This window comes from Bufo gargarizans, chromosome 6 (genome assembly GCF_014858855.1).
Source record: "Bufo gargarizans isolate SCDJY-AF-19 chromosome 6, ASM1485885v1, whole genome shotgun sequence".
In the NCBI taxonomy this organism is placed as follows: Eukaryota; Metazoa; Chordata; class Amphibia; order Anura; family Bufonidae; genus Bufo; species Bufo gargarizans.
Window position 1 is genome coordinate 31,682,344 of NC_058085.1, and position 25,467 is coordinate 31,707,810.

The 25,467-nt window shown below is 45.3% G+C and overlaps 1 protein-coding gene across 2 annotated transcripts in view; it reads right to left on the reverse strand.

Annotated features, from left to right (window-relative positions):
* LOC122941664 (oocyte zinc finger protein XlCOF7.1-like) overlaps positions 1–24,243 on the reverse strand; it is a 34,224-nt gene extending 9,981 nt beyond the window's left edge. Inside the window, exon 1 of one of the 2 annotated variants that reach the window (XM_044299077.1) lies at positions 24,200–24,243. Coding sequence is in view for 1 of the 2 variants with exons in the window: in XM_044299076.1 (XP_044155011.1) it covers positions 12,035–12,090 (56 nt within the window). In the remaining variant the exon portion in view is untranslated. Of the gene's footprint in view, positions 1–12,034; positions 12,134–24,199 lie in introns of those variants that run through there. The other variant, XM_044299076.1, reaches the window with a different exon arrangement.
* Between the last annotated feature and the right edge of the window lie 1,224 nt (positions 24,244–25,467).

A 25,467-nucleotide genomic window follows, 5' to 3' on the forward strand; every position in this document is an offset into this window, starting at 1 on the left:
ATATAGCAGAGCTGTGTCTGTGTGATGTGTATGTAGCGGAGCTGTCTCTGTGTGACGTGTATGTAGCAGAGCTGTCTCTGTGTGATGTGTATATAGCAGAGCTGTGTCTGTGTGATGTGTATGTAGCAGAGCTGTGTCTGTGTGACGTGTATGTAGCAGGGCTGTGTCTGTATGATGGGTATGCAGCAGAGCTGTCTGTGTGATGTGTATGTAGCGGAGCTGTCTCTGTGTGACGTGTATGTAGCGGAGCTGTCTCTGTGTGACGTGTATGTAGCGGAGCTGTCTCTGTGTGACGTGTATGTAGCGGAGCTGTCTCTGTGTGATGTGTATGTAGCGGAGCTGTCTCTGTGTGATGTGTATGTAGCGGAGCTGTCTCTATGTGACGTGTATGTAGCGGAGCTGTCTCTGTGTGACGTGTATGTAGCGGAGCTGTCTCTGTGTGACGTGTATGTAGCGGAGCTGTCTCTGTGTGATGTGTATGTAGCGGAGCTGTCTCTGTGTGATGTGTATGTAGCGGAGCTGTCTCTGTGTGATGTGTATGTAACGGAGCTGTCTCTGTGTGATGTGTATGTAGCGGAGCTGTCTCTGTGTGATGTGTATGTAGCGGAGCTGCCTCTGTGTGACGTGTATGTAGCAGAGCTGTCTCTGTGTGATGTGTATGTAGCAGAGCTGTGTCTGTGTGATGTATATGTAGCGGAGCTGTCTCTGTGTGACGTGTATGTAGCAGAGCTGTCTCTGTGTAATGTGTATGTAGCGGAGCTGTCTCTGTGTGATGTGTACGTAGCGGAGCTGTCTCTGTGTGATGTGTATGTAGCGGAGCTGTCTCTGTGTGATGTGTATGTAGCAGAGCTGTGTCTGTGAGATGTATATGTAGCGGAGCTGTCTCTGTGTGATGTGTATGTAGCAGAGCTGTGTCTGTGTGATGTGTATGTAACGGAGCTGTCTCTGTGTGACGTGTATGTAGCAGAGCTGTCTCTGAAGTGTTTGTAGCGGAGCTGTCTCTGTGTGATGTGTATGTAGCGGAGCTGTCTCTGTGTGATGTGTATGTAGCAGAGCTGTGTCTGTGTGATGTATATGTAGCAGAGCTGTCTCTGTGTGATGTGTATGTAGCAGAGCTGTGTCTGTGTGATGTGTATGTAACGGAGCTGTCTCTGTGTGACGTGTATGTAGCAGAGCTGTCTCTGAAGTGTTTGTAGCGGAGCTGTCTCTGTGTGATGTGTATGTAGCGGAGCTGTCGCTGTGTGACGTGTATGTAGCGGAGCTGTCTCTGTGTGACGTGCATGTAGCGGAGCTGTTTCTGTGTGATGTGTATGTAGCGGAGCTGTCTCTGTGTGATGTTTGTGTAGCGGAGCTGTCTCTGTGTGATGTGTATGTAGCGGAGCTGCCTCTGTGTGATGTGTATGTAGCAGAGCTGTCTCTGTGTGATGTGTATGTAGCAGAGCTGTCTCTGTGTGATGTGTATGTAGCAAAGCTGTCTCTGTTTGATGTGTATGTAGCGGAGCTGTCTCTGTGTGATGCGTATGTAGCGGAGCTGTCTCTGTGTGATGTGTATGTAGCGGAGCTGCCTCTGTGTGGTGTGTATGTAGCAGAGCTGTCTATGTGTGACGTGTATGTAGCAGAGCTGTCTCTGTGTGATGTGTATCTAGCGGAGCTGTCTCTGTGTGATGTGTATGTAGCGGAGCTGTCTCTGTGTGATGTGTATGTAGCAGAGCTGTCTCTGTGTGATGTGTATGTAGCAGAGCTGTCTCTGTGTGATGTGTATGTAGCAGAGCTGTCTCTGTGTGATGTGTATGTAGTGGAGCTGTCTCTGTGTGACGTGTATGTAGCAGAGCTGTCTCTGTGTGATGTGTATGTAGCAGAGCTGTCTGTGTGTGATGTGTATGTAGCAGAGCTGTCTCTGTGTGACGTGTATGTAGCGGAGCTGTCTCTGTGTGATGTGTATGTAGCAGAGCTGTCTCTGTGTGATGTGTATGTAGCGGAGCTGTCTCTGTGTGATGTGTATGTAGCGGAGCTGTCTCTGTGTGATGTGTATGTAGCAGAGCTGTCTGTGTGTGATGTGTATGTAGCAGAGCTGTCTCTGTGTGACGTGTATGTAGCGGAGCTGTCTCTGTGTGATGTGTATGTAGCAGAGCTGTCTCTGTGTGATGTGTATGTAGCGGAGCTGTCTCTGTGTGACGTGTATGTAGCAGAGCTGTCTGTGTGATGTGTATGTAGCGGAGCTGTCTCTGTGTGATGTGTATGTAGCAGAGCTGTCTGTGTGATGTGTATGTAGCGGAGCTGTCTCTGTGTGACGTGTATGTAGTGGAGCTGTCTCTGTGTGACGTGTATGTAGCGGAGCTGTCTCTGTGTGATGTGTATGTAGCAGAGCTGTCTCTGTGTCATGTGTATGTGATGTATATGCCCTATTACTGCCGGAGTTATGAAGAGTCATAACTTCGGAGAATCCACCGCTGCTTCTAAATCTAAGACGGCTTCCTTGCATTTAGACCATTTTCTACACCTAAAACAGGCATAGAAAATGGTATATGAGACAGGCCAGACACTTTTATAGACCTGGCGTGAGAGCGGGGAAACGTCAAAGATTGAGGTGCAAAAGACTTTTGCGCCACAATCTGCACCAGAAAAACACCTAATTTAGGCATATTTCTGTTTAATAAATGGCCCCCAAGTTGTCTAAAAGGACATATTGGGGACATTTACTAAGCATGTTGCGCCAGTACACTAAAAAGAATGGTCTTCACGCCAAAAATGAGTTATAAATGTCCAGGTGGGCGGGGCTATTAATTTAGCGGATATTACGCCTCATGTATCACCCTCTTATCGGCAGAAATAACTTAGATTGTATTGTATATGTATTGCTCTGTTACTGCCATCTGCTGGCCAGAATTGTATGCTGCACGCCTCTGCTCTTGCTAGTTTTTTCCTGCTGGGCGAGGTTTTAGGCAGCCTTGGTCCACGTCACTTCCTGCAGCCATTTTCAGTGTTGCATAGCTGTGTGACCGGATATACAAACACTTTGGGCTTGTGAAGGCATCAGTTTTTGACCAACAGTTAGGCCTCATGCACACTGCCGTGTTTCACGGCCGTATGCGGGCCGTGGAACCGCGGCCTGGATCCCTCCTGAGAGCAGGAGCGCACGGCGTCACTGGTTGCTATGACGCCGTGCGCTTCCTGCTGCGCACGGCGTCATAGCAACCAGTGACGCCGTGCGCTCCTGCTCTCAGGAGGGATCCAGGCCGCGGTTCCACGGCCCGCATATGGCCGTGAAACACAGCAGTGTGCATGAGGCCTTAGCCACAGGAAAGACATCATCAGGACAGCATCAATACCACTGCTACATTACACTATTGTATCATCGTTGTCGCTGTATTTGGATTAAATAAACCCATGTTGATTTAATGTGTCTACGTTTGGACCCATCTAACCTGAGCATCTGCCGGTCTGCTCCACTGCTTGGTCACGAAGGTCGGATGTCACGCAGCCATTATTAGTTATATCTTCATTCGCCTTTATGTGGGGACAGAACAGTCAAAAACTGCCTTAACTGGAACCTGTTATTAACTTTATGCTGACCGTACCGAGGGCAGTATAAAGTAGTGACAGAAATGCTGATTTCATCTCTGTGTCACACATCAGGTAAAAGTTAGTGATTGCCGAGAACCAACATCACAATCATTGCAGACTGGGCCTGGAAAAGAGTCCCGGCCACCTGAGAAGAGTCATGGTTATTCATGAATTCCTGCTCTCCCTGCCCACCTGTTGATGACTGACCGTCTTCTACCTAGTTTTCTCCCTTTCTCTCTAGGAGAGAACTGCCAATCATCAGCATGTCCACAAGGTATATAACCTTTCTAAAAGACTAATACTGATGAAGCCCTATCATAACTGAGCAAGGCAGAATCTATAGACAGAGAAAGAGACGCCATGATGCTGGATGTTAAAGATATAGCGGAACTCCGTATCTCTCATTTGCAAGAAACTAGATCACACAGATCAAATTCATCTAAACATTCTTCTCGGTCATACAGATCCTCGTGCTCAAGAAGCTCAGCCCTGAGTGACAGAATACTAGAGGCCCGCATAAATGCAGAGCAATCCAAAGTGAGATGGTCCTTTATTGAAAAAGAAGCTCTTGCAAGAGCAGAAGCGGAGGCCAAGGGGGCAGAGGCCGAGGCCAAGGGGGCAGAGGCCGAGGCCAAGAAGGTGGAAGCAGAGGCTCGAATAAAGATTCTTGAATCAGAGATAGAAGAGGAAATTGCATTAGCTAAAGTAAGACTACTTGAGCAAGCATTGAGCCAAGGTCTTGATCCAGTCTGCTCGCCACCACAGGAGCTAGATGATCCAGTTGATCGCACCAGTGACTATGTACCACCCCCAGTTTGCAGTACTGTCCAAACCGACGACACTGAAACCTCCAAGCCAGGTCTACCTGCGGTGCCAGTGCCACCCACAAACCTCAGCAACCTAATAACCATAACCCGGATGTGCCCTCCAAGGACAGTTATTACAGCAAGATCGCTATCAGGTGTTTTCTGGCCTACCTCCACAGCTCAAGTAGCAGTCATCAGAATCTACAGAGGTTAAACCATAGCTCAACCCTGCAACAACATCATTCTACCTGGAAGCATCTCACCCTTTCACGCCAGGCAGCCCATATGCCCCAGGGGTATCACAAGTTGTCATTGCAACAAGCAGTGAGAAAGCATATATGTCCTAGTTTGCCAAGTTTATGGTGAGCAAAGAACTAATCAACACCAGTCTCTCAAAATTTGATAATCGTGGAGTTGTCAACCTCAACCTAACCGCAGAGCAGGAGCTTGACCTCTTGATCAAATGGCTGGGCCCAGGCTCCACAAATTCTATCAAGAGTTTCAGAACTGTCTACGTGGGACAAGCAGAAGCAGGTCTCGCTGCTGCCTGGCAGAGACTCGAACATACCTTCGGCAGCGCAGAAGCAATAGAGAAGGCCCTATTCAAGAAAATGCAGAACTGAAGCTTTCCAGAAGAGACCCCAGTCTGTCTGGGCTGTGCTACCTGGATGCAGCCCATGGAGTGAACCCAATCGTCATGAACTACCATACAGTCTGCAAGAAAAGTGGGCGGCATCAGTCTCAAGGTAAAAAAAGAGCGCATGACTTCAACTTTCCCCATTTATTCATTTCTGTAGGTTCATCAATGAACAGTTCCAGATGAGGAACGACCCCAACCTTGACTTCCTGGAGTTCAACACTACAGCTTCAGCGACCTCATCATCCAAGGTATGAAAGCATCATGCATAAACACAGAGACTTTAAGAGCAGCGTGAATGTTAGAAATACCAACTTACCATCACATGCAGTACCCACGGGTAAATAGTACACTACCTCATCATGAGACAAGTCCTTCAATCGTGAATGTCCCATTCATAAAAAAAACACACTCACTGAACAAATGCAGAGGGTTTAGATCCAAAACCATACAGGAGCGCAAGAAAGTCCTCATCGAGCTTGGGGTATGTTTCAGATGTTGCGCTTCATTGGAGCACATGGCTAAGGACTGTAAATCTGTCATCAAGTGTGAGGAGTGTCATAGTGAAAGACATGCCTCAGCTATGCACCAAATCCCACTCGCCAGATATTCTCCGACTGCCGTCGCCACCAGTCCTGCTCCAAGTCATGGCGGGGAGCCCCAGGATCACGCTAATACAGCCACCGCTGTTGCCTGCTCATGCTTGGACGTATGTGGGGAGGGCCAGAGTGAGAAATGTTGTGCCCTAATATGCCTAATCAAGGTCTACCCAGAGGGACTACCAAAAAAGGCAGTAAAAATGTATTCCATTATCGACGACCAAAGCAACCAGTCCCTAGCAGGACCTAAATTCTTTGAAGCCTTTGGAATAAAGGGACCATCAGCACCCTACATCTTAAACACCTGCTCGGGCCACATAGAGACTAGTGGCAGGAGGGCACAAGGATTCATCGCTTCTCCCGTCGGTGGGAATACAGAAATACCCGTACCAACGCTGATCGAATACAATCAAATACCCAACCATAGGGATGAGATTCTTACCCCGGAAGCTGCATTTCACCAAGCACACCTAAGGCACCTAGCCAATGTTATCCCACCTATGGACATCAACGCCAAGATTCTACTCCTGTTCGGCAGAGACAATCTAAGGGTACACAAGGTGCGTCAACAGTGTAATGGTCCCGACTATGCGCCATACACCCAGAGACTGGACTTGGGATGGATAGTCATAGGAAATGTATGCTTGGATCAACCAGGATACAGCTCTTTCAAAACATATGTGCGTGGAGATGGACGCACAACTTGCAATAATCCATGTCCTCATCACTATGAGGTGAAAGAGAAGTCTCCAGATCTCATAGAACCACCTGACGTCATTTCTCCCCTCTTTGCCGACACACAACCAAGGACGACGATAAAGTAGCCTTGTCAGTAGAGGGCAGAGAATTTGTCAAGATAATGGACAGTGAGTTCTTTAAAGACTAAACTAATAACTGGGTAAGACTCCCGGACAATCGGGAACAAGCTCTTTCAAGATTTAACTCTTTTCAGCGTACCATGGACAGCAAGCCTAAAAAGAGAGAACAGATTGTTGCCTTTATGGATAAAATATTCCGTAACAACCATGCAGAACCAGCTCCATCCTTAAGGAAGAACGACGAGTGCTGTTACTTGCCTTCATTTGGAGTGTATCATCCACAGAAACCTAATCAAATTAGGGTTGTTTTTGACTCAAGCGCTAAACATCAAGGTGTATCTCTTAATGATGTCCTTCTCACAGGTCTTAATCTGACGAATAACCTAGTCGGAGTGCTGATAAAGGGACAAATTTATCCGTGATAAATACGATTACGATTCGGATCGCGTATTCGATTGGGGCAAAAGAAGGATCCGCCCCAAACGCATGCCACGGAGAGGACGCCATAACTTTTGGGCCACCGACTCTGAGTCCAGCCTATCCGAGGGTAATGGAGCTAACTCGGGCGAGGAAACAGCCCCTTTAGAAAGGGCACGAGAAGGGGGCGTGGCCGACAGTCAAGGAACAACAAAAGAAGTACGAAAATCTACGAGGAGAAGGCACCAAGTCACGTGGCGGAATTGAACAGCAACGATTCGGATTGTCATCTACCACCCCAGGACATAGTCATCAATCTCACAGGCTCTGAACTGCCACCGGGCTGTATCCCACTCCTCAACCGAGGACTGGGATACAGCCTGCCTGGACAGTTCAACCTAGTAGATTTTGAGATTGACCTTTTTTTATCTGTCCGTAAATTGTATTTGAAGAAGGTTTTTGCTGAGACCCCGGTCCGGTGTCATGATGTTTCACCGGGGGAGGTCCCAGCTACGTTGTCTTTTGCTGATTTTCACCTGTCAGGCAGATTCACTGAGGAAGAGATTGCATGCATACATTTCTTGTCAAATACAGAACCAGAGGAGCCAGCGGCCACAGTTGATTCTGTAAAGAGGTACACGGGGGGCATCAGGTCCACCTTCCTTCCTACCATGCCGGCCGGATCTGCTATAGATCTCTTCCACAAACGAGTGCTAAGAGAAATTCGTGCGCTGGTATATCCTGCAGCACCTTCCGGCTTAACGCCGGAGGAATCTCGAGCTCTTTCGTGGTTGAGTAAGCAGACCAATATGGTCATTAAGCCGGCCGACAAGGGAGGGAACGTGGTCCTGATGCCCAGGGAGTACTACCTGGAAGAGGCACATCGGCAATTGGGAGATGACATGGTATACTCTAAGCTTAGAGGGGATCCCATACCTGGTATATCATTCAAATTGTTTGCGTTAATTAACCGCTATATTCATAGCGGCTTTTTACCAAGCAGTATGAAAGAACGACTCATTCCTTCCTTTCCCAAAATTCCCACGTGGTACTTTGTACCAAAAGTGCATAAATCACTGACCCGTCCCCCTGGTCGTCCCATCATTGCAGGGATCGGTTCAGTGACAGAGCCCCTGTCCGGCTATATAGATTGGCTCCTTAGACCTCTGTTGCGCAGCACTCCGACCTATCTGAAGGATACGGGTGATTTCCTTCGTGCGCTCAATGACCTTGAATGGCAGGAGGGGCTTCACCTGGTCTCCTTGGATGTCGAGAGCTTGTATACTCGCATCCCCCATGATTTGGGTCTCTGCGCCATTAAGACGGTGCTGCGCAAAACCAACAAGAGTGTTGCGTTTATTGATTTTGTTGTTGAGGCCCTGGATTTGGTACTCAGCAACAACGTCTTCCAATTTGATGGTCTCTGGTACCGCCAGGTACTAGGTACTGCAATGGGCACTCCCGTTTCGTGCACATTTGCAAACCTGTACCTGGCGGTATTTGAAGAGACCTACATTTTTTCGACGGATAACCCCTATCTATGCCATATTCATTTATTCCTGAGGTATGTGGATGATATCTTTCTGGTCTGGCGGGGGAGTGAGGAGTTGTGTCACGCATTTGTCGACCATCTTAACGCACACAACCAGATGAACATGAGGTTCACCATCAATTTTGGTGGCGAATCTCTGGATTTCCTGGATGTGCGGGTCGACGTAAAAGAAGGCAGGGTACACACTAGTGGCTTTCGCAAACCCACTGCAACTAACTCCCTCCTCCACCAGACCAGTTTTCATCCACCCTCAGTGAAGCGTGCGGTTCCTTACGGACAGTTTGTCCGACTCCGCAGAATTAATGACACCGATGAAGGTTTCTTCAGGCAAGCTGGAGAACTTCGTAACAGGCTTTTGGATAGGGGTTATCCATCGAATGGTGTTTCAGCAGCCTTTCGTAAAGCCGCTAAACTCAATCGTACCTCTCTACTTAGAGAGAAAGACACTAACACCACGCAATCACGATTTGCATTCTCTTTCCTTTATAGCACTGCCGCAGATACAGTTAAACAGGTGATTAATCAAAATTGGGACCTCCTAAGAGGAGATCCTTCTCTCAAGAGTATAACGGACGAAAGACCTCTGATCGCATTCAGGAGATGCCCTACACTCAAAAATAAACTCGTCAGGAGTGTCTTTTCGACACCCAAGGGCGAGACCTGGCTAGGGAAGCCCAAGGGCAATTTTAGATGCGGTCATTGCTCTTTCTGTTCACTCAACATTTGCAGCAAGCATCTATCCCTGGGGGGGGTGACACACACAGTGCGGGAGTTTATTAACTGCCGCACATCGTATGTAGTGTACGTGGTTTTTTGTCCCTGTGGGCGTTTTTACATAGGTAAGACGATTCGTCCTCTGTTTGAGCGTATTCGCGAGCATGTTGGCTCCATACGCTCGGGCAGAGGCAGTCCGCGTCTCATGGACCATGTCCGTGACGCCCACGGCGCGCATCCTCGGTGCCTCTCCTTTGCCGGGGTGGAGCATGTCGGTCCCATCGCTCGCGGGGGTGACCGGCATCGCCTACTCCTGCAGAGGGAGGCAAGGTGGATTATGCGGACGGGCGCCATGGGCCCGGCAGGCATGAATGACAGGATGACCTGTGATTGATGCCTGTCGAGCGCAATTTTATATATATTGATAAGCGCTGCACGAAATAGGACAGGTGCCCGTTAGTCCCGGTGTATTTATATTCCGTTATGACTCAGATAGGCCAACCGTTTCTGACTCAATAAAACGTGCCTATATGTACTCAATAACCGGCTGCAGCCCCATTATCATGTATTATTTTGCTATGCATAGAATTTTGTATACACTATCCTCTAATAATGTCCATGCCGTTGATTCATGATCATGCATGATATGAACTAATGCATGTTTTAATTTTTGTACCCCTAGCTGATTATATTCGCACCTGATCATCGCTGTACGCATGTTTTTAAATATGTCATTTGTATCCAGGAGCGCGCAGCTGTGGGTGACGGCGTCGGCCGTCCTCTGCCCGCCCCTATAAAAGGACGCCCTGGCGTCATGACGTATTGAGCGGCCTGAGGAAGCGCGATCTTGCGCGCGAAACGGCCGTCGCCGCTGCAACACTGTGTCCGCCCCTGGACCTCCGATGTATCCACTTCTAAGGAAGTCTCAATAAAGACTGGCTTTTTGTATCCTGGTGAGTGCCGCAACTTTGTTACTTTCTTCTTTCCTTCTCGTGCATCTCTGCTTGCTGGCTATCTCTGCTGAGCACCACCGATTGGATACTTTACACCGCAGCACGTTGATTCGGATACCTTTAGCCATAATTGTGGAGGCAGTGCCGCCTTGTTCTCTTCTCTCCCTGTGTTCATTTGGAGTGCTGATAAGGTTCAGGAAAAAGCTTGTTGCCATCACTGCTGAGATTGAACAGATGTTCCACTGTTTCGTAGTCAGAGAGGACCACCGGAATTTCCCCAGGTTTCTGTGATACAAGGACAATGACACCAGCATAGAGATGGTGGAGTATCGAATGAGGGTACACATATTTTGAAACAGCCCTTCACCTGCTGTAGCGACTTACAGCCTTTGGAGAACTGCGTTAGAAGGAGAATCTGAGTACGGTACAGACGCCAGAGACCTTGTTGAAAAAGACTTCTAGACGATGGACTCAAATCACTACAGACTGAAGAAGCAGCTATCGATCTGCTCAAAAGGACTCAAAGTATGTTGTACCAAGCTAAACTTAGAATACGCAAAATTGCTTCAAACAGCCTGGCCATAATGAGAGCCTTTGAGCCAGGTGATCATGCACCTGGATTTAAGGACATTAACTTGGGACTGGACAGTTCACCTGTGCAGAGGAGCTTGGGCCTCAGATGGGATCTCTCTGCTGACTCCTTCGGTTTTCAAATAAGTTGTGCAGACAAGCCATTCACAAAACATGGTGTTCTATCAGTGGTGAACAGCCTATTTGATCCGCTGGGATTTGTAGCGCCCATCACCATACAAGGTAAATCCCTACTGAGACATCTTTCTGAAACCATCAAGGATTGGGATACCCCACTTCCCTCTGATAAAGAGCAAAAATGGGAAGCCTGGAAGCAATCTTTGTGTGCCTTGGATGGGATCCTCATCCCGAGATGCCATATTAAAACCTCACTTACCTCTAGCATAAAGAAGTAACTCCATGTGTTATCGGATGCCTCCACAGAGGCCATAGCAGTGGTTACCTATCTGAAGGTCACAGAACCCAACAATCAAAATCACGTTGGATTCATCTTTGGTAAGGCTAAGTTAGCCCCCAAGCCCGATCATACTATTCCCAGACTTGAACACTGTGGGACTGTGTAGTGGAGATTGCGGAATTCATACAAGAACTGGGTGTCAACATAGATAAAGTTCAGTATTACACGGACAGTAAGGTCATTTTAGGTTACATCCACAATCAGACAAAATGATTTTATGTGTATGTCAGTAACCTCATAGAGAGAATCCAGAGGTCTTTCAAACCTGAACAATGGCACTATGTACCATCCGAACTTAATCCAGCAGATCACACCACTAGGCCTATGTCTATAGGTTCATTTACTAACTCTACTTGGCTTACAGCAGATCCCAATAAAAAGCCCTCTCACTAACTTAAGTGCAGTTATTGACCGGTTTGACTTGCTCAGAGTTGGTGGTCGTTTGAATCAAGCTCACCTAGGAGTTGTAGAACAAAATCCTCTCGTCATTCCCAGCAAACATCATATCACCGTCTTGCTGATCCGACACTACCACAAAAAGGCTGAACACCAGGGCAGGCAAATCACTGAGGGCAAGTTACGGTCTGCAGGCCTTTGGATTATAGGTATAAAAAAACATGTGGCCCAAGTACTGCATGACTGTGTGCACTGTCGCAAAGCGAGAGGAAGACAACTACATCAACAAATGGCTGACTTGCCTGTGGATAGACTATGTACAGAGCTGCTTTTCACCTACATTGGCCTAAACATCTTTGCGCCATGGATGGTGTCCGCATGCTGGCGGTTACGCAAACAGTAAGCATTGGGCTGTACTATTTACTTGCATGAGCCGTTCACATAGAGGTGATAGAATCCATAGACATATCCAGCCTTATTAATGCCTCAAGACGGTTCTTTGCAATCAGTGAAACAGTTGAGGTCTTTACCTTGGAAGCAGTTTCATCGGAGCCTGTAGAGAAATGAACATCGAAACTAAGCCCATTCAAGATCAGTTGGCGAAAAAGGGTTGCACCTTGATTTTCAATCCTCCTCATAGTTCCCACATGGGGGGCTCCTGAGAGAGAATGATCGGGATCTCACGCAACATCTTGAATTCTATGTTGATGGATGTAAACTCTTTTTCCCTTTTTGTCCTACGGCAGCACATCATAGGTTAAGCTTGTCTTCATTAATTTCCTAGGGCCGCCCACCTAGACAAAATAGATAATTAATTAATTAGCTAAATACTATATAGGGACATCCCCTAAAATGCATCTCTGTGTTTTTTTATTGTCCTCATGCATGACAATGAAGCCCACCTAGGATTGTCGGCTATGAATACCTTGTTTACCCAGGTTTTAGGGCCCAAGAGTGGTTATAGCCATGTATAGTACCTGGCTCCACTCTTATCCGCTAAAGCGCCTACAAAAGAAGGACTGGTGTGTAATCTTTACTTGCGGCCTGAAGTTTAAAGTCCGGAACTTCAGTTTTTTTGTGCGGTGGAACGCACTGTGGAACGCAGGCACAGGGGGTCTGACGTCACACACATGCCATCTCTCACTTCGTTCGCGCGCATAAGTTAAGTATTTATTGCGGATTACTGCAGAGCTCGGTGCCCGTTGTGCCTGGCAGCCGAGCTCTAGCAGAATAAGGTACTTAAACCTGTCTTTGGTCAGGCAAACCTTCTCTCATGCTATACATATTGTTTTTTGACTGGTTCTTATCTGTGTTTGTTTCTTCAGATGTCGAGTTCATCCAGCAAAAGGGGCAAAAGATCCCATAAAACAGGCATAGATTATGTCATTCATGCGAACCACCTCTTCCGGATGATTTTTTGGAAGAATTGTGTGTAAACTGTAAGGTGGATTCCCAGAGGATCTCTCCAGCTAGATCTAAATCCAGATCTACCAAAAAACAATAAACTAAACAGGCCCTGTGTATCATGTATACAGCCCTTACCAAATAATTGCTCCTCTAATATATGTGAGGAAATATCGGATACAGAGACAAGAAGATTGATGTCTCTCTTCAAATCATTTTTGGCCCAGTCCAAAAAGAAGAAAAAAGAAGCATTTCTCATCTCCGTCCTCCTCTTAACAATCCTTGCGTACCGAGGGAGAAATTTCTTTAGATTCTGAATCAGATCTTCCTATTTTAGAAGATAGTTTTTTATTTAGTAAAAATTATGCTAATAATTTAATTAAAGAAGTAAAAAATATTATGGAATCTATGAAGGAGAAAGCATCCAATCAGGATGAAGAAAATCTCTTTAATTTTCCCAAAAAGAAAGCTTCTGTGTTTCCCAGTCATCCGGTGTTAAACACTATCATGCATAAGGAATGGGAACAACCAGTTGGTAAAATAAATTTAGGATCCAGATTTAGGGCCACATACAAGACAGATCCTTCCGAATCCACTAGCTGGGAAGCTCCTGCCAGGCTAGATCCTGTAGTCGCCAGACTGGCTAAAAAATCCCTTTTTCTCAGTGATGACTCTTTCTTGCTCAAGGATCCCATGGAGAAGTAGTCTGATAGTCTACTGAAAAGATTACATACATACCTAGCCTCTCTGAATAAGGCTGCTATGGCGACAGTTCCAGTAGCCCGTGCACTAAGAGTCTGGCTAAGTCATTTCAGCAGAGATATAGAGGATGGAGTTTCAAGAGAAGAACTACTCCAACAGTTACCAACTCTAAAACTGGCAGCGGAATTCCTATGTGATTTCCCTGTGGATTTTATAAGATTAATTGCAAAAAATATGTCTCTTAACAATTCCATCAGAAGATCTTTAGACAAAGTGCTTGAATCTAACACAGAAGAAAAAGTTTTTTTTTGTCCCTATAGAGGTCAAGATTATATAAGATCTAGTTTTAGAGGATGCCTCAACAGGGGAAGATCTGACCATAGATTTGGGATAGCTTCAGAGAGATCAAATAAGAAGTCTGATTATGCTAAACCACAGAAGACAGAGTTCTGACACCAGAAGTAGGAGGTCGTCTCACACATTACTATTCAGAATGGCAGCAAATCACTACAGACAGATGGGCTCTAGAGATCATAAAAGAAGGGTATACGCTGGAGTTCGACCATTTTCCAAGAGACAGATTCCTTTTAAACAAGAGAAAAGATCTACAAGTAGTGCAGCTTCTACAAGACTTTCTAGAAAAAGGTGCTCTAGAGCCAGTGCCAAATCATCAAAAAGAATACGTGGTATACTCCAGGATATTCCATGTTTCCAAGGTAGATGGGAAAAATCAACTCATTATAGATCTACAATACGTCAACCAATATACAGTATAAAGAAAACCCACTTCAAGATGGAGACAATAAGATCCATGACAGTGGTACTCAGGAAAAACCAGTTCATGGTATCCCTATATATGAAGGATGCTTACCTTCAAATTCCAATAAAAGAAGGATTCCTAAGAATTGCCATTTTCATAAATGGGAAGACTTTACACTACCAGTTCAAGGCACTCCCCTTTGGCCTATGTTCGGCTCCTAGAATATTTACAAAAGTCGCGGTCATAGTAGCAGTGAAACTTCGTCTTCAGAAGTTTTTACTTACCTGGACGACTGGCTGTTAGTAGCCCAATCCAAGGACCTGCTACAATTAGACCTCAAAAGGACTGTGGAACTTCTTCAGTCGTTAGGCTTCCTGATAAATTGGAAAAAATTATCCCAACTGAAAGAATTTGGACCTTTCTGGACCTCTACGACAACCTTGGTTTGAGACACTGACATCAGGAGAGATGTTTCTCAGTTGGCAATAATAGACACACACACACATCACTGAGCAACACTCTAAATTTATTATGCTATAGCTTGGCCTTATATAGGCAGTAGAAAAGGTTGCATAACAACAGCGTTAAACCAATCATAAAAGATAAACATTGGTGCTCACACAGATACTACCGGAACATCCTTTTATGGGTATGCAATACGTCACATATAAGAATGTAAGCAGTTGTGCCGAATTACCCTGAATGAGACAGAACATTTGTTCTAGTTCTGGGAGATTCCCAGAATCTGTCCTGAGACAGATAAATGAACCTAACTCACAGTGGGGGATCTAAAACAGTGCGTGGGTGAGATATTATAACAATTCTGTGCATGTAAGAGAAGACAAGATGGAGTCACATTTATCTTCACCTACCACCTCAAAGGTTTTTCTAGGTCTCCTAATAGACACGTGTTCCATGACACTATACCTGTTCTGAAGATGAAAGCATTGAAGAAGGAAATAAGAACTCTAATATCATTACACCTGCCCACAGTCCGCAGAATAATGAAGACGCTTGGGCACCTGACAGTAGTTTCAGATGCAGTCCCATGGGCAATGATTCACACCAGAGACCTACAACAGAACATGTTACAAAGTTGGCATTACTGCCATCACAATTTAGGAGCAAGAATAAGACCAAAATCCTCCATAATTCAGAGTCTCAGATGGTGGTTGCAGACCAAGAACCTTACCAAGGGGAAAATATTTCAGTTTCTTTCCCCTGTGATAATTACCACAGATGTGTCTGGCCACGGCTGGGGAGCGCATTTTCAGGACAAGTGGGTACAGGGACAGTGGTCCTTCCAGGGCAGAAGACAGTCCTTGAATTTCAAAGAACTTAAAGCTGTCCAACTAGCACTTTACCAATTCGCAACATATGTAACAGGAAGACCAGTTTTGATTCGCTCAGACAATCCTCCAACATTTTTTTTATCTGAACAAACAGGGGGGAACAAAGAATAGTTCCCTCCTGAAATTATGCAAACAGATCTTCGCGTGGGCAGAATTGCATCTCTTAGACTTGAAAGCTATGCATATCAGAGGCTGCTGCAATACTCGAGCGGATCAGCTGAGTCGGAAGAGGATCAAGCCAGCAGATTGGGAACTGAATCCTGTCATCTTTTAGCAGATTGTAACCAAATGGGGATGTCCCACCTGGGACTTAATGGCATCCAGTAAGAACAAGAAACTAACCAACTTCTGTTCCCTAAACAGATTCGACAACCCCTCAATTGTGGATGTGTTTTCTATCATCTGGAAACACCTGTTTGTGTACATTTTCCCTCCAGTACCCCTCATCTTGAGAGTTCTTCGGAAGATACTGGTAGAGAAGCCTCGGGCAATAATATTAACTTCTTTCTGGCCAAGAAGATCCTGGTTCCCTCTCTTACTCCAACTATCCAAGGGAGAGTTTTAGAAGCTTCCCCTAGTCCCAGACCTATTACTACAGGACAGTCTCTATCACCAGAACCTGAACAAATTGCACCTTACAGCCTGGAGACTGAAAGATCTAGATTAGAGGAGAAAGGTCTCTCTGAGTCAGTCGTCAACACATTACTCTGTTCCTGTAAAGACTCGACTACTAAGAAATATGCCAAAGTCTGGAGGAAATTTGCAGACTGGATGTCTGAAGCAAACTATGTAAACATAAATATTTCTTCTGTTCTACAATTCCTTCAGGAAGGATTTCAGAAGGGACTCAAACCTAATACCTTAAGGACACATATGATGGCAATCAACACTATGACCGAAAATAAATTTCTAAATCTCCCACTTATTTTCAGGTTTTTTAAAGCAGTAAAGAAATTAAAACCTACACTTACAGAACCTATGCTTGTCTGGGACCTATCCTTGATTCTTAGAAGATTGACATTCCCCCCTATCGAGCCCCTTCAACAGGCGGAGTTGAAATGGTTTTCGTATAAAGTATTATTTCTGATTGCCATCACTTCTGCATAAAGGCTAGGAGAACTGCAAGCCCTATCTTCTAAGTACCCATACTTAAGATTTCTTGCAGATGGAGTATTGCTGCGCACCATGCCGTCTTTTCTGCCTAAAGTTCTTTGGCCAACATAAATGGAGAATCTTTTCTTACAGTCTTTTTTCCTGAACCTAGAGACGAACAGCAAAATCTCTTACATACACTGGATGTCAAAAGAGCAATTGAAATCAATGAAAGCAATTGAAGAGTTCAGAACTGCGGAAAGTCTTTTTGTATTATTTGCTGGACCAAGGAAAGGACTACAACCATCCAAAGATACCCTTGCGAGATGGATAAAAGCTACAATTATGGAAGCCTATTATTATTATTATTTTTATTCTTTATTTATAAGTTTCAAGAATATGATGAAACCTGAAATATGTTACATCACATATAACAGATTGGCACAGGCGAACAAATTCGACAAACAGTCATGAGTAACACATCGATAATCGGACATTAAAATCTGAATACATGCAGCATATGGTAGCCATGATAGTGACTGAACAACAAAAAAAGAATAAGAAGAAACACAATAAGCCACACTCAAAAAGTGGCATATCACAACGTAGTCTCAGCATAGTACTAGTAAGACCAAATATGACAGAAAAGACAGGACACACCACAAAAGGGAGGGAAGGACACATAGGGTAAAAGAAAACAAAAGAGGGAGGCGGAGAGGACATCATCAGATAAGTAAGGATTGGTACTCTGCAGAATCCTGAAAGATAAACCAGGGGGTCCAAGTAGTAACAAAGGCTTTGTGGCTGTTCTTCAAGGACGCTGTTAGCTCCTCCATTCTCCGGATCTCTTCCACTTTTTGAATCCACAACTCAGTGGATGGTGGGGTAGGGGTTTCCACTTCACCGGGATGCAAGACCTTGCCGTAATGACCAGATGGCGTAATCAGGAGCGTCGGAATAAACTCAGTGGTAAATCCGAGTGGAACAATAAGAAAAAAACTGGCGTGTTTGGTATGGGAAAAGAGAGAATGGATGTCAAGGCCCTATGAATTGAGTCCCAAAAATGTCTGAGTTTGTCACATTGCCAGAAAATATGGAGAAGTGAACCCTGAGATGTTTCGCAACGCCAGCACAAAGAGGAGGCTGTCGGAAACATTCTCTGGAGACGGGTCGGAACATAGTGCCATCTTGACAGTATTTTGTAACTGGCCTCTTGATACTTACTGGCAATGGAGGATTTATGAGCTAATTGAAATATTTTGAACCATTGGTCGGAGGAGATATCAATCTGTAGATCTTGAGCCCACTTGTCAGAGAAAGAGGGAGAGAAATCCACATCTGGTGTCACCAATGCGTTATACAGTTCTGAGAGAAAGTGGCGGTATACTCCTGAGCCTATACAAATTTTTTCTAAGAAAGTAAGAACCCTATCAAAGCCTGGGGAAGAGGGAATAGAGGAAAGAAAGTGATGCAATTGCCTAGTTCTCCATGGACCAAAAGTACAGGGTTCAGATTGCCCCAAGAGTTCAGCGTGAGTGAACCAGCGTCCCGAGGTCCTAAAGAACGGTGCGCGACACCTCCCAGTCCGTCTCCACTGAACAAACGGGCCTCCCGAACTACCCGCTGGAAAGTCCGGGTGTCCCAGGATTGGGAACATCGGGGACAGTGTAGGGGAGATCGTGAGGATATGTTGGTACTTGCAGAATTGAAGTAGAGTAGGGCCTATGATAGGATGCGAGGAGATTGTAGATGGAGTCTTCCTGTCGATCCATGGTAAGAGTGCCAACGGGGTTCGGGAAGAGAGCTGTTCAATAGAAATCCATTGTTCAAATGGGATGTGTCGGCACCAGTCTACCACCCGCTGAAACATGGAGGCAGCATGATATTTCCTCAAGTCAGGTATCCCTAGGCCTCCCCTATCCCTCGGGACATGTAGCAAGGATCTAGAAATTCTTGGATGTCTTCCCGCCCATATAAACTTGAAGAGGTCATGGTGAGCAGAATTAAAGAAACTAGCTGGTATGTGGATAGGGAGAGTTTGGAATAAGTATAGCAGTCGTGGTAGGACATTCATTTTAAATATGGCACACCTGCCAAACCAAGTATAAAGGCCTTTGGACCACCTTATGAGGTCCACCCTAATCCGACTCAAGAGGGGAATGTGATTTCTAGAGAACACTTCCTTCAAATCTTTCGGGAGCATTGTGCCCAAGTATCTAATGGCACCCGTCGTCCATCTGAAAGGTAAGGAGCCCGCCAGTTTCGCCTCTAGGGAGTTTGGTATGGATATATTAAGAGCTTCAGATTTTTGTACGTTAATTTTCAAATTAGACAAATTGTGAAACTCCTGAAATTCAGCAATGAGGTTGGGGAAGGTGATCTGAGGTTTGGTAATCATAATCATCAGATCATCTGCATAAGCTGCTATTTTAAATTCCTGACCCCCCACTACCAAACCAGAGATATCAGGGCTTTGCCTAATTGACCTAAGAAGGGGTTCAAGGGTAAGAATGAAAATTAAGGGTGATAGAGGGCATCCTTGGCGGGTGCCATTCCTAATATCAAAGGGACGCAAGAGCACACCATTAACCTTTGTGGACGCCGAGGGTGAGGAGTAGAGAGAGTGTATCCAGGAAAACAGAGGGCCCTCGATGCCCACATGGCTAAGTACTGCGTGTAACTAAGGCCATCCCACTCTGTCAAACGCCTTCTCGGCATCAGTGGACAGGAGACATAGGGAGGAACATTGTATTTTGGCATGATGTATCAGGTTCAGTACTTTCGTGGTGTTGTCTCTCGCCTCCCTAGAAGGGATAAATCCAACCTCATCTGTATGTATAAGATCTGATAGGAAAGGGGTCAAACGGGTAGCCAACACTTTGGCAAATAACTTAATGTCAACATTAAGTAGAGATATAGGGCGGTAACTAGCGCAGGCGGTTAGGTCCTTACCTTCCTTATGGTTCACTGTAATGTGAGCGTGCGACATATCCCTGGGGAGGGGATTACCTGAGTTTACTGCGTTCAGGGCGTTAGTAAGAGGTGTTTGAAGGAGAGGAAGATATCTCTTATAGTATGATGCTGGAAGACCATCCGGAGCCTTACTAGGCTGCATGGATTTCAGGGCCTCTCCTATCTCCTCAGCCATAATCGGGCTACTTAAACCTTCAAGCGCCTCACTCAGTATTCTGGGTAGACCTAAATTGGACAGGTATGTCCTCATGGCTAAATCTAGGGACGGACCCGATTGGTTAGACTGCGGGAGATTATAAAGGTTCTGATAAAAGTGGGCAAAAGCCTCCGTTATAGAACTAGGATTACTCAGGGTGTGGCCCCGTGGAGGAGTAATGCGGGGGATGTAACTCCTAGCTCTCTATTCTCGCAATGATCTGGCTAATAGTCTACCACACTTATTCCCATACTCGAAGAAATGTCTTCTACCCCTGGAAAAGAGAAGTTTTGTACGGGTATCTAACTTGTCTTTAAGTTTACACCTGGCCGCCTATTATTATTATTATGGAGTGCCTTCTCCTTTTCCTATCAAAGCGCATTCTACAAGAGCTACTGCAACCTCCTGGGCGGAGCAAGCGCAAGTATCTACAGAAGACATCTGCAATGCAGCCTCCTGGTCCTCATCTCTAACCATCGTGAAACATTACCGGCTGGACATCAATGCTAAGAGCTCAGCCTTTGGTGCTGCGGTATTAAGCGCAGTACTTGATGTAGACACCCCCCTTTGTGATCTATACAAATGCCATAATATGCTGCCGTAGGACGAAAAGGGAAAATTCGTACCTGGGATTTTTCTTTCCTTGAGTCCGAAGGCAGCACATGGAAACCCTCCCTAAATAAAACTTTTTTGTTATTTGCATCTAATTGTCTGAATCTATCTTTTAAAAAAATGAGATGCATTTTGGGGGATGTCCCTATATAGTATTTAGCTATTTAATTAATTATCTATTTTGTCTAGGTGGGCGGTCCTAGGAAATGAAGAAAGACAAGCTTAACCCATGATGTGCTGCCTTCGGACTCAAGGAAAGTAAAATCCCAGGTACGAATTTTCCCTAAGACTCACACATGAGACTTTAGTCACACTTCTCACTGAAGTTTTGCCATAATCAATTCAAGAAGACCCCTTGTGCCAGTGTCTATGGATCCCGAAACACCAGCCGTACTGACTCCAGCTATTCTACTTACCCCAAAAAATGAGAATACGCTAATACCTAGTGGAGAACTTACTCATGCGAATATCTACCAAAAACACTGGAAACGTGTACAATACCTAGCGGATTACTTCTTGAACAGGTGGTGAAAGGAGTATCTCAATATTCTTCAAGTAAGAAGAAAATGGCAACACCATGAACCAAACTTGAAAGAAGGAGACCTCGTGTTGATGAAGGAGCAACAAACCGAACGGATTGACTGGCCTATGTGTCACGGCCTATGGTGTACGCTGTGACACTGTTGCCACACTTGTGGTTGCCCATGGCAACGTGTTGCTGTGAGAGCATGCGGTGGGAGTGTCTCGGCCTTCTGAGTGGTTGCCATGACATGGTTGCCACGCATGCTGTTGCCGGTAGTTATGTGTTTGGCATGCTTGTGTGTGCAGTGTCAGTGTGTCTGTGGCAGCTAAGTGTGTTATTGGTTTCGCTTACCTGCTATCTCCTTATGCTGTATGTGTTCCCCTCTCCTTGCAGCCTGGCCTCAGATAGAGACTCCTGTTCCTCCATTACTGGAATGAACAGGTCGTCTCTTCCCTGCTCCTTGGCGAGGGATTACCAGGGCGACTTAGGGTCTCCAGGAATCCTGAGTTTGAGTCATCCTACCATCGGGGTCCGCTCATGCGGTGAGGAGTCAGGGAGAGGATTAGGGACGCTGTAGGAGGTGACCTGCTCCCTTATTACTCCTTTTGGCCAGGCTGATCCCCTTTTACCCTTTTGACACCGCACGGTGACACTATGGAACTAATTACAAAGGTTTTTCCTAGCAAGGATGGCAAGGTCCGGAAGGTGGAGTTGAAGATCTTCAGAAAGGGTGAGCTTAGAACGTTTGCAAGGCCAATTAACAAACTCATTTTGATACTACCCATCGAGAACGTCCCTGCGGGGTGAACAGGACTGAACTTGAACTTCGTGATCTTCTCCACTCCAAGTTGGAAAACGACTATATTGTTATGTTTTATTGCATTCTAACATGTTCTTTGTTATAGGTTGTTCTATATTTTATGGACACTTGTCATAGTGAAATCCCCAATGGGAATTTCAGACGGGGAGTGTCCTGTTCTCCTCATATTTAATCGTACACTGTATTATTAATTCTTCTTTCACCATGTTGTTTCTATGTATTGTTCTGTTGCCTCTATCTGCTGGCAAGAATTGTATGCTGCACACCTCTGCTTGTTCTAGTAAAGTTTATTCTCTGCTGGGCGTGGTTTTAGCTGCCTCAGTCCATGTCACTTCCTCCAGCCATTTTCAGTGCTGCATAGCTGTTTGATTGGATATTCTAACATTTTTGGGCTAGTGAAGGCATCAGTTTTTGACCAGCACTTAGCCTCAGGAAAGACATCAACAGGACAGCATCAATACCACTACCACATTACAGTATTGTATCATCGTTGTCGCTGTATTTGGATCAAATAAACCCACGTTGATTTTATTCCCGTGTCTACATTTGGATCCATCTAACGCGAGCATCTGCCGGTCCAGTCTGCTCCACTGCTTGGATACAAAGGTAGGAAGTCACGCAGCCTTTATCAGTTATAGCTTCATTCGCCTTTATGTGGGGTTGACAGGGTTGGCTGAAAAGGCACACTTCGGTTTAATAAAGGTCTATTTTAGTGCTATTGGCATTGTTAAAATGTTGCAAATTGATAAAAAATAGGCGAATAAGGGTACTTTCACACTAGCGTTATTCTTTTCCGGCATAGAGTTCCGTCAAAAGGGCTCAATGCCGGAAAAGAACTGATCAGGCATATCCCCATGCATTCTGAATGGATAGAAATCCGTTTAGTTTGCATCAGTATGCCTTCCGTTCAGTCACTGTCAGGCGTTTTGGCCGGACATAATACCGTTCAAAATGCCTGATCAGTCGCTGGAATGCCGGCATTAATTCCCATTGACTTGCATTAGGTCCGTATCCAAGCCTCTTTTTTTGTGGCTTGGATGCGGATCCAAAAGGAACCATTCACTTCAGTGGGGCCGCGAAAGATGCCAGCAGCGCTCCATGTACTGTCCACATCTGTTGTTCTGGTCTGCAGCCCCGCACAAAAAATTAGAATATGTCCTATTTTGCAGACAAGAATAGCTATTTCTATCATAGGGTGGGATGTTCTGTTCTGTAAAATGCGGAACGCACAAGGGTGGTATTCCTGTTATGCGGACTCTAACCCTGCTTTCACACCTGAGCGTTTCCCGTCAGACGCGCGTTTTTTGTAATAGTAAACGCGCGTTTGACGCGCGTTTGTGTCATTGACTGCAGTGTCCTATGGCCACAAACGCGCGTCAAAACGCCCCAAAGAAGCTCAAGTACTTGTTTGAGCGTCGGGCGTTTTACAGCGCGATCGTACGCGCTGTAAAACGCCCAGGTGAGAACCATTCCCATAGGGAAGCATTGGTTTTCATGTGTTGAGCGTTTTACAGCGCGTTTGAACGCGCTGTAAAACGCTCAGGTGTGAACTTAGGGTAAAACATGGTACGGTCGTGTGCATGAGGCCTTAATAAGAGTGTTTTCAAAAGACAACTGTACCTGATAATTCAGATCGCAGGTGTGAGAAATGCAAAACCTTGTGAAACATCTGCCGGGCCATGCATGCTGAACCTACGATTCCACCTGAACTTGAATCTTCAGTAAATAATTTTTTCAGTTAACTTGGACTCATTGGGGTCATTCATCAAACTGGTGTAAAAGTAGAACTGGCTTGGTTGCCCATAGCAACCAGTCAGAGTACACCTTTCATTTTTCACAGTTCCTTTGGAAAATGAAAGGTGGATTCTGATTGGTTGCTATGGGCAACTAAGCCACTTCTACTTTACACCAGTTTGATAAATCTTAAAAGTAACACCATAAATAGAAGTGGCCGTACATATACCTCCCTGTCTTCAAGTAACATAATAACATAGTAACATAGTACATAAGGCCTAAAAAAAACATTTGTCTATCCAGTTCGGCCTGTTATCCTGCAAGTTGATCCAGAGGAAGGCAAAAAAAACACTGTGAGGTAGAAGCCAATTTTCCCCACTTTATGGGAATAAAAAATTCCTTCCCGACTCCAGGCAATCAGAATAACTCCCTGGATCAGCAACCCCTCTCTAGTAGCTATATCCTGTAATATTATCACGCTCCAGAAATACATCCAGACCCCTCTTGAATTCCTTTATTGTACTCACCATCACCACCTCCTCAGGCAGAGAGTTCCATAGTCTCACTGCTCTTACCGTAAAGAATCCTCTTCTATGTTTGTGTACAAACCTTCTTTCCTCCAGACACAGAGGATGTCCCCTCGTCACAGTCACAGTCCTGGGGATAAATAGATGGTGGGATAGATCTCTGTACTGACCCCTGATCTATTTATACATAGTTATTAGATCTCCCCTCAGTCGTCTTTTTTCTAAAGTGAATAACCCTAATTTTGATCATCTTTCAGGGTACTGTAGTTGCCCCATTCCAGTTATTACTTTAGTTGCCCTCCTCTGGACCCTCTCCAGCTCTGCTATGTCTGCCTTGTTCACAGGAGCCTAGAACTGTACACAGTCCTCCATGTGTGGTCTGACTAATGATTTGTAAAGTGGTAGGACTATGTTCTCATCACGGGCATCTATGCCCCTTTTGATGCAACCCATTATCTTATTGGCCTTGGCAGCAGCTGCCTGACACTGGTTTTTGCAGCTTAGTTTGCTGTTTATTAAAATTCCTAGATCCTTTTCCATGTCAGTGTTACCGAGTGTTTTACCATTTAGTATGTACAGGTGACTTGCATTATTCCTTCCCATGTGCATAACTTTACATTTGTCAGTGTTAAACCTCATCTGCCACTTATCTGCCCAAGCCTCCAATCTATCCAGATCCCTCTGTAGTAGTATACTGTCCTCTTCAGTGTAAATTATTTTACACAGTTTAGTGTCATCTGCAAAAATTTATATTTTACTATGCAAGCCTTCTACAAGATCATTAATAAATATATTGAAGAGAATAGGGCCCAATACTGACCCCTGAGGTACTCCACTAGTGACAGTGACCCAATCTGAGTGCGTACCATGTGTGTAAATGGATACCTGCTTCGACTTCGTTGTATCGCCTTTATGCGTGCCAAGTTTCTTACTGTTCGGTAGGTGTCTTTAGTAGTGGGATAAGAAGCCCTATATTCTGTTTTAAAGACAAGCCTGCCCGGCCGGTGGCAAAAACGGAACCACTAGTTCTCACTCGGTTTCGAGCGCTATGTGACATCACTGAACTAGGTACAAATGCCCAGGAGTATCAGAATTCAACGCGTTTTGGAAAAAACATTATCCTTCGTTAGGGATGCGATCTCCTGCTTCTGATGTTCACTATATAGGGTATCCTGTCTTTACCCACACCTATCTGTGTTAATCAAACGCAAATAATTCGATCTCTGAATTTAACCCTACTGGCACTAATGTGTTTAAGGCCTCATCAC